The sequence below is a fragment of the Glossina fuscipes genome, unplaced genomic scaffold (assembly GCF_014805625.2).
Source record: "Glossina fuscipes isolate IAEA_lab_2018 unplaced genomic scaffold, Yale_Gfus_2 0, whole genome shotgun sequence".
Lineage (NCBI taxonomy): Eukaryota > Metazoa > Arthropoda > Insecta > Diptera > Glossinidae > Glossina > Glossina fuscipes.
In genome coordinates, this window is record NW_023998414.1 from 27,403,505 (window position 1) to 27,413,596 (window position 10,092).

At 32.3% G+C, this 10,092-nt stretch overlaps 2 protein-coding genes across 4 annotated transcripts; one reads left to right on the plus strand and one right to left on the minus strand.

Annotated features, from left to right (window-relative positions):
- Window positions 1-544: 544 nt before the first annotated feature.
- On the plus strand, window positions 545-4,318 carry LOC119639130. Its single transcript, XM_038036356.1, has 5 exons — window positions 545-831; window positions 890-1,089; window positions 2,359-2,539; window positions 2,643-2,853; window positions 4,058-4,318. The coding sequence occupies exons 1-5, from the start codon at window positions 648-650 to the stop codon at window positions 4,173-4,175; spliced, it is 894 nt and encodes a 297-aa protein (XP_037892284.1). The 5' UTR covers window positions 545-647; the 3' UTR covers window positions 4,176-4,318.
- A 492-nt stretch (window positions 4,319-4,810) lies between these two features.
- Window positions 4,811-8,458, minus strand: LOC119638817 (serine--tRNA ligase, mitochondrial). Of its 3 annotated transcripts, none has more exons than XM_038035846.1 (5): window positions 8,334-8,458; window positions 7,709-8,279; window positions 6,291-6,463; window positions 5,839-6,208; window positions 4,811-5,305 (listed from the first exon to the last, which is right to left on the minus strand). In XM_038035846.1, exons 1-5 carry the CDS (start codon window positions 8,360-8,362, stop codon window positions 5,186-5,188), a joined length of 1,263 nt encoding a protein of 420 aa, XP_037891774.1. In that variant the 5' UTR covers window positions 8,363-8,458; the 3' UTR covers window positions 4,811-5,185. The 3 variants fall into 3 exon arrangements, with proteins under 3 accessions (XP_037891774.1, XP_037891784.1, XP_037891792.1); XM_038035856.1 differs by having other exon boundaries at window positions 4,812-5,305; window positions 7,709-8,265; window positions 8,334-8,392; XM_038035864.1 differs by having other exon boundaries at window positions 5,182-5,301.
- Window positions 8,459-10,092: the final 1,634 nt, after the last annotated feature.

The following is a 10,092-nucleotide window of genomic DNA, read 5'->3' on the forward strand; positions in this document are numbered from 1 at the left end:
AATTTGAATATTTAGATATTGATAATTTGTTGTATACTTTTATAAAGCTAAACATGTGATGAAATGCCGAACATTTTCACAAGATTAATATACCATGTCTTAAATAGTTTCGATCCAAATATGGCATACGCATAACTAAAACGCATAATGGCACAATTCAATATATGGGAAATTTTAATTTTTTTAATTTTCATTTTAAAGAAATTTTACAGTTTCTTCTATCTTTATTGTTGTTGATCAAATGAGAGCTTATTCCTTAAAGGTTTTCCTATTATTAACGTAAAGGAATCGTCCTTTAAATGCCTTTAGTTCAATATCAATGTTGGCGCCATAAGCTTTTTGTAATAAATAAATACAGTTATGCTATTATGCTTCTTTATCGTCGATATGCAATTGTAAAAAGTAAATTTTTTTTTTTTTTGTATATACATATATAAATATAAATATATAAATACGTGTTCCTACACATATTACCTATAATATTTTGTTTAATTGTAGAAAAATTTTGCTATAAAAGAGTTTTGATGATCGCGAGATGTTTAGTTGACACAAGTATTTCGCTCGGTTTAATCTGTTTTAGATAAATTAAGAAAAGAAAAGAAAAGCAAATAAAAGAAAAAAATAAATAAAATAAATTTTGAAAAAAAATGTCATATGTTGGGAACGCGTCAGATTTGGAATGCGATAAAACGGATTTTCAAAGAAACCGTCCTCCCAATCTTGTTACAAAAATGCAAGCACGTAAACTATCTGCTGAACCGAAATGGTCGACTAAAAGAGATGAGGATTCCGATTCTGAAATATCATCAAGTGAAAATTTTTTAACTAAAGGTTGGCTTTCAACGTTTCTTAACTGAGAATTGTAGAATACATTTTAGGGCATTTACAGGTGCGTTCCTTTTAACTCCTTCGTACGAGTTATCAATGGAGCGCGCAGCTTTAATATGCGAAAAAATGAGTTTCAAGGGCTGCTTTAGCTTAACGAAAACAGCAACTGGTATACTTTTCAAGTTCTCACATCCTGACGACTATCAAGCGGTTTACAAGAAAGGTTTTCATAAAGTCACAGGAGCAAGATTCTATCGTAAAGTAAGTCTTAAAATTATAATTAAAAATTTTTAATAAAATTATTATGCATTACTGTTAAACAAATAATTATCATTCCCTTATATCGAATTTCGATATGGGAATAGTTGAAATTGAATTTTGTTTTTAGATTATATTCCCCGATTCAACTGTGATGTTACTAAAATTGAATGAAACTGCTGCTTGGAAGCCATAACTAATTTTTTATACTTGGCATAGTTGAGGCGGGGGGGGGGGGAAAGACGAATCTAAAGATTTTGGCATATATTTTAAAAGAAATCTCACATTTGCATTTCATATGCATTGCATTGAAACAGCGGAACTTGCAAAAGTCTTCAAGATTTCGAATTCGAAAGAATCTTCTTTTGTTTTTCCTCTCTCTCTCTGTCTCTCTCACGACCTCTACCTAGACTGATCTAATCTTCGACTAATCCAATTACTACGTTTGCGTGAGCGTTTGTTTTTTTTTTTTTTTTTCTAGTCTGGGGCTTTGACATTAGAATATATATTTGAAATTTTTAATTTGTATATAAGTGATTCTTATTATTTTCGAGACAATTATCGAAGTGCATTGAAATTGTGCTCTGATTATTTAGTCAAGATCATTTAAAATATTATTTCTGACTTTTGATTAGTTGTTGTGTGATTGTGTGACTTGAAGAGATGTATAATTATTTATTCAAAAAACATGCTTCATATAGGGATTTAATGTTTCATTTCAAAACTTTTTATTCTATCTATTTTACGGGAGAGACATTCACTAAAGCCTAGCTATGTTGACTCAAGGCTCAATGCCTACGAAGGCTTATCTCTACAATTCCTTGAGTTTATACAAGTTTATATACAAGTAATCCTGCTGAGATAAAATCAAGGCTTGATTTGCATTTGTAGTAACTGCTAAAGGATGTTCATCTTTATGGCTTTTAATCAGACTTGGCCTTGATATTGCGGCAAATATATGTATATATATATATACATATATGTATATATATGAGATTGTTTGACTTATGTGGCTTTGAAATAGTATTCTTGGATCCCATAACCTTCTAACAGCTGAAAGCTTATCCAATTGTCAGATTAATAATACATTCTCTTAGAGAATAAATATAATATACTTTTTAAATTTCATTTAAGTGATTGTATGAGTTGAAAGGACTTATCTTACGTTAAAATTAAGGATAACAAAATTTTTTGATCCCTTGCACATGAATTTAAACGAAAAAATTTTATTACCTTCAATGTTTTGTATATTTTGAAATAATTACAACGTAGATTGCTATTCCCTGTCGACCACGGAAGACATTTACACTTTATGTACTGGATGTGCCGGAAGATTTACCCGTTGAGGATATACGTCATGCTTTGTATAAATTCGAATCGGTTGTCGAAGTCGTACGATTACATATATGTCCTCAAGTAACAACTTCCCATACATCAGAAAAAGTGGCAGAAGGTAGGTAGATTATTGAATACATAGTCTTTTTGGAATTTCTTTTTCATAATTGATTTAAATTTATATTTTTTTTGTTTTTTCTTTATTGATATTCAATGATAAGGTTCGCCCACAAAAACTACTACTGAGGCTACTGAAAAAACTGAACGCAGCGAACGGCGAGAACCATCTCCAGCATTTATACGCGTAACTCTAGCATCTTTGGATGAATACAACATACTTTTGCAAAATGGTCTCAATTTCTTTGAAGCAACTTTCTTTCCAACTGAAGCCAATATATCACTAAAAGGAGCTAAAATCGAGCACAAGCGAAGGTAGATAATAATACAATATTTCGTATAATTATTTGAATGAATTAATGATTTGTACTTAATATTGTATAGTGAGTCTGAATCCATCCATCAACAGGATATTGATATTTTATGGTTATATGTTATAGGTCTACATTACTTTAGATGCTTTAGAGTATTTAGAGTGTGTATTTTGCATCTATATTTCTAATACGTAACGATATTCATATTCAGTTTAATTGTGTCCGTCCTTCGTTCAGTTTGAAATTTGTTACAACAGTCACAAAACATTTTGAGCATTCAGAAGAAGGTTTCTCTACCTTAATTCTATAAATCTCAGGCACAGATTAAATTGAATATTGTATGGCAAACAAAGAAAGCTTATATCCATAGGACAAATGAGAAAAATATCGGGCGTTTCAATCAATGAAATAAGATTTCGAAAATCGTGAGATTTTATTTGGAAGCTTTTCGAATATAAATGAACAATTTACCATAAATTTCAGCACAACTCTTTCAATAATTCATTCTGAGGAATCAGAAATGAAAGATTTATTAATTAATTCGTGCAATTTTTATTCTAAATAAATCTGTTTTATGGCAAATAGTAGTGACGGAGTCTTCAAACAATAGCCTATTAATTTGAAAAGAATTTTATGCGAGTCCTACATTATTATTTCCTAGTATATCTATATTACTTTTCAAAACATTTTAAATATGTTTGTAGCATTTTTGTACCACAAAGGATTAAAAGCTTACACCTTCGTAAATTTAAAATGATGGACATGTAAGGTTTTACATAGTAAACCACTTGTGGTACAAGGTATTTAATGAAATTTAATATACTGACATGTTTTGGCCAAAGGACGAACACTGTTGAAAATGATTCGAATCGAACCACATATTCAACCGCTTTCCATACTATGCCTTCTTTTTTGAAAAGTCATTATATAGATGTTTGTACGTAAGATGGTGGATGGAATTTAATGGTGTGCCGCGGCCCTGAGTATAGTGTCTCTACTTGTTCCCTTTTCAATACGGCTTAACTTGACATGACACTCTTCTATTTGTATATTTGCAAAATCTGGTGGAAAAGATTGGTGAAAGAGACAGTAGACGTTAACTATCCATTTAATTAATATATTTGTCAATATTGTAGGTACCGTAGGTACCCCTATCTTATACATATTGCGGATAATTGCAATTGTATCTCTTTGTCGTTTAACAGAATGTTAGATGGCAGTATACCGGGGCGTGTACGTGAGCTGCTGCCTGTCTTCGATGCGGCTGGCTTTTGTAAGCTGCCTCCACCCACAAGCAAACTAATTAAGCCATCTAGAATGTGAGTTCATTGTCGCGTAACATTAAGTTCAAAAGCAACGGAAATAAATTTGTGAGACATCATGAAACCAATTTGTTGACACATACAAAAGCACACATAAATACATACATAAACAGACGCATATACACACACACACAAACACAAACACACACACATACACACACCTACATACACGTACAAGGCTTTTCATTATTAATATTGTATACATAATACAAAATATTGACGGCAAACGGAAACTAATTATTTAATTGATATTATTGTTCTTTTTAATTTTTAAAAATAAACAAAAAAAAATATATATATATATATTAATGTACACACGCACAAATAAATCATTTAATAAATTCTGAGTTGCGCGCTAAACGCTATATTTATTTATTTGTTTCATATATTTAATTGGTGACAAGAATGATGTTTCATTGAAATTCTGAATGATGGATGTTCGATCTTCGATGTTCCTATAATACTTCAAATTTAGGAAATTATGTACATAGCACTTCAATATGATAACATTTTTATGTGAAAAAAAAAAACATCTTTTCCTATAAGAAATTTTAGTAGATAGTTTTAAATACAATATCTCTCTCACTCTCTCTCTCTCTCTCTCCTATCGATCTTATCAGTCCTTGGTAAACGCTTAATTATGTATCGTGCATCTATGTCTATTCACATTTAAATAATTTTTAAAGCTCGATTCCGAAACTTTTTCTGAAAAACAAATAAATTTTAATAAGATCTTTCTATTGTTTATATAAAAAATTCAACGAATAAGCGATAATAGAAGGAAAAATGTAGCGATTTTCTGTGTTACACGCTTTCACAAAACAAAGAGTGCATTGATCCTGGCATTCCGCCCACATTTATATTCACACGAAAAACGATTCTGGTATCATGTATAGGACTCATTAGAGTATTTATTTATCTGTCAAATATTTGAGAGAGATTCCGAATGAAATGTTAGGAAGATGAGGTTTGGCTGGCTGTAAAAGATTCATCATATATTTGCTTTAAGATTCATTCCTTGGATTTAATTTGCTTAACCAATTTCACTTCAGGGATTAATTTCTCTTTCGTTAAGATCGATGTATTTAAATAATCCTTTAAAACGTCTGGAACCAATACATATTTGCCTTTCTGAAAAGAATGAAAGTAAATGAATAAAAGCATACAGAACGATAAATGCTGACATTTTGTCAATGGTTCCCAAACGCCCCAAAGATGTCTAATAATAAAAGGGTACCTGTTCGCTAAGTTAACCGATAGATGACTTCTAGAAGTCCGTATCATAAACACTTGTTTGTTTTTTTAAAATATCGTTGACAAAATTCAAAATCGAAAGCAGACAAATAAATGGTTGCGTTTTGTACCATGTGGTCTACTTATTTACTCCGTTTACATGTGCCGCTCATTTCGGTCTGTTTACCCTACTCAACGGACAATAAGTATTTTTTGATTTTTTTGTTTTTTTTTTTTACCCTCTTGAACATTCCGCAATACATCAAAAGATGACTAGACAGGGGATGCAAGTTGAAATGGTCCAAAGAGTCAATATCGCACTACGGATTCACGTGAACAACGACAACGCGAAGTTCAAGATTAATGTTTTTGTTCGGTCGATTTCTTTACTAACTGCTTAGTGAGAAAGCAAATATCTAGGCGCTATATACCTGATTGGATTCCAATAGGGCTATAAGTAGTCGTGGAATTGCAGTAGCTGTACCGTTAATTGTATTAACCCATTTATTTTGACCTTCGTTTGTAATGTATTTTATATTTAGCCGTTTTGCTTGATAATCGGTACAGTTACTGCAACTTGATATTTCACCCCACATTTGTCTGCCTGGCATCCAAGCTTCAAGGTCATATTTCTCATAAGCCGATGCACCCAATTCTGTTGGCGGCATATCCAATAAACGCAAATGCAAATTGAGATTTTTGAATATATCAATCTCGATATCCTTAAAATGTTCTAACATATCATGTGACTCAAGCTCGGAACAAATCGAGAACATTTCCACTTTGGTAAATTGATGAACTCTAATGAAAGAAGCAAAATATAAATATATTTATATATATATATATATATATATTGCATTAAAGCAACTTGTGTTGTACATACCTATATATGCCTTTTTCCTCTTGCAAGCCGGACGTTTCTGCTCGGTAACAGCGACTTACCGCGGCCACCTTAATCGGTAAATTATTTTCTTTTAATAATTTATTTGAATAATAACCAGCCAAAGACATTTCCGATGTGCCAGATAAACAATCTCCCGAATCCAATTTGTAAACCTAATCGTGGTTATTACATTATTAGTATTGTTTGTTTGTATTGATCAGAAAAATTTTATACTTGAACGACAAAGTGAATTATTAGGTGCTTGCAAAAATTGTGATCAATGACTTTTACAAGAAAAATGATACAGAAATTACAGTGTACACAACGGTTGAATTCGATGGTATTGATCCTCCTCTATACTCTCCAATTAATATTATTGATTTATCTGGCGTGCACTAGCACTAATCATGGAACGCTCAACATTCTTCTTCTTCCAAATTCATTATTTTTACTGTTTATTTGAAGAAATCTGCTGCCGCAGCCCACCAAACATATTCAGAGGATTGTGGTGGCGCTGCTTGTTCATGTCAACTGTATAAAAGTAGCGACACGAATTCAATGAAAACGTCCTTTTGTTGGTCACTTGTTGCAGGAGTTGTCGAGGATACATTATTGCAGCTCGAAAGCGAAGTTCTGCCACCTACACCGCACTCAATAGGCATGGCGCCTCCTGATTGCTACTTGTTCAGATCAGTAGCAGCATCGCTTGGTTGGTACGCGGATCCGTAAACTTGAATAAGTGCGAAGGGTGGTTGGTGCTGCCAAACCTATGCAAGTCTCTTCTCGATATAATATCGCCAAGTTGCCAAAAGTATTGCGAAATGTTGCAGAAAATGATAGAAACTATTTTGATTAATATTATATTGTACCGATTTTCCATAATAAATACCCTTTTCAAGTGAAAATGTGATCAAAATTTTTGCAAACACCCATTGGTAGTATCTTATAGAGGCAAAACAGCTACACATACATTCGGCGGGCATATAATCTTTCTCACTAAAATTCTGAAACATTCTTCAACAATATTTTGCGTAAGTGCTGGTAAGCTTCAAGACTTTAGTGATTAAAATAGCTAAGGGTTCGTTTAATTTTTGTCAAGTTCTTCAGGTCGTTATTAGGATAATTCGACCGGAACGATCTATCCATAATACACTTATGCATTAAGCCACGCGTTCATAAACAAGTCAGTTTCGAAAAGCACGTAACACACATAAGTTTATCCAATGAAGTTATTTGCACTATATTGGACCCTACTAGCTGATTAAGACCGAACTAAAGTCCCTGAGCAAAATCACAAATTTGTGTTCAGTAACTTCTAGAAAAAGTGAAAACTGCGACGACTTAAGCGAGTTAAGCGTATTGTTGAAAACAAAGACCCAAAGTTATTAAATAATTTTCTGTCAATGAAAAGAAAATACCTGATTCCTATCGCCATCGGTGGGCATGCCGCATCCTTCAATTATGTGTTTTGGTAATATATCGGGAACAGCTAATAAACGAAATTGTTTTTGCTTTAAAATAGATAATGCGTATCGAATCAATGCTTGTTCCAATTCAGCCAATTTTCCAAATAGATAATAACTCTTTTGTCCCGTATAGTTGCCCAGTTGATGCATACGTAGCATATTATTGAATTTGCAGACTTGTGAGAATTCGACAGATTTGGTGGCAATTTTACTTTGATCGCAAAGTAATGTCTCCTTTGGCCGATTTTCATAAGTCCACAATCTTGGATGCGTATCGTTGGGCAACTTGAGCAGTTCATTTTTAAGTTTATCTACATCCTCACTACTTGTTTTATTTAATTCCAATCGCTTCAATATATTACGAATAGTCGGTATATTATTCTCACGTCTCCGTAATAAAATGTTTTTCTCGGCCTGATCCAAATCGTGTTCGTCAATAGCGCTGCTATCGAATTCATTTAACGGGCGAATGTTGACAAAAATCTTCCGCACAGATGGACATGAAAAAACTTTAGACGGAAAACTTTTATTTTCCTTTGGTAATATAAGTTTAATAATAAAATTCCCTGACATTTACCCATTCAATCTCATTTCGCGGCAAATCATTTTATAATTTATTAGGATTCTATTGCTATTATTTACAATAATTCACAATCAATATGACATAACGTAATACTTGTACGGAATTGTGTTTTCACATAACATACACACAGGGCGCTTTAGCTTCATTAAAATAATTGCTTGAAGCTTTCATAACCGAATATGTTAACAGTAAAGAAATTATTTAATTTTTAATATTTACAAGACGATTTAAAAAAAAAAAAAAATGAACCTATCCGGCCGATTGATCCAAGGAAGAAACAATAAAAGCGAATATAAACGTAGGATTTTCTAACAATGCCAGGCTGTGCAAAAAAAAATCACAAATTATTCGAAAATGTAAATGAGGCAACCATGGAATAGCGCCAAGCTCGAATGCTTTGCCTTATACAAAGTTTTCGACAGATATCTGCTTAGGTTGATTAGGCTCGCTTTCAGCTATAATATATAAAATGGTCCTGATACTTATTCATATAGATACCCGCCATAATTTGTACATTGTCACCTTTGCCTATTATTCCCGTCGTGTGAGTGAATCATCGTATTCCATGTCACTTTTGGTATAGGTATTTAAGTTGGTACGGATCTGTGTAACACGCAGAAGGACTTAAGATAGATCCACCTCTTATTATACGAATCTAAACCTATCGGTCTTGCCTATCGGTCTGCCTGTCCTATCCCTATCCATGTAAATTTTTGTTCAACGACCCTATTCAATCTAACTAATCAAATGGATATATCAAAAGTGGGCAATCAAACCTATTTTTAATTCTATTTCAACATAATATTTTTGTTTTCTACTTAGACTAAAAATTTATTTCGTCAAAATGACGTCGATTTTCGCATAAAATAATGGACTCAAGTCTTGGGTGCATTCTATGGTCCGAACGTATATATATAATAAAATATTTTTTCAATAAATTCTCGCTAAATTTGAGGGGAGTCACAACAACAATAGCTCCAGATGTAAGTAATACGAACGGTGACATTAACGAGACGGGCGATAGTACCGAGAGTGAAGGTGAACTGAATATCACTAGTACGAGTTATGTTAGCAATAAATAAAAAATTGTGATCCAAAAATATTATTAAAATATATTTTTGTTAAAATCGTCTTATAAATTTCAAGTGTTTTTTTATAGTCCGAAAAATACTATATATATATATATATATATATATATATATATGTATATAGCTCTCATAAATAATATTCTTATCTTCGATTATGGCCGATTATTTTATATCTAATATAGTTTTCTTAAGAAACAAAAAAAAAAAAAAAAACAACAACAACAAATAAAATTAAAATTCGACACCCCATTCCATTGAATGGGCGTGGGCGATTTTTCATTTTTTTACCGATCATCCATAAAATGTGTATGCAAATTGTGATCGTTATATCTGTTCTGGGATATGAGTAATGAGCAAAAAACTCAATCTTTTGGTTTTTGACAACAACGGTATTCTTCAATTTTTCAGTTTTACTCTAAGCGGGCTCTTCCACGGATCTTGCTGATTTTCCATATCAATCTTCTCGAAACAACTTTTAATCTTAATGCTAAATTTCGAGACGATAATCGTTAATCGTTATTCAAATCTATATATGTAGTTTGTTTTTAAAAATATACGACATAATGAGAAGGGAATATACGATATGATGCATATATAATGGCATTACAATCACCCATATTTTTATTAACTGGCGAGTATGTCTGTGCGTCCGCGAATGTTTATGT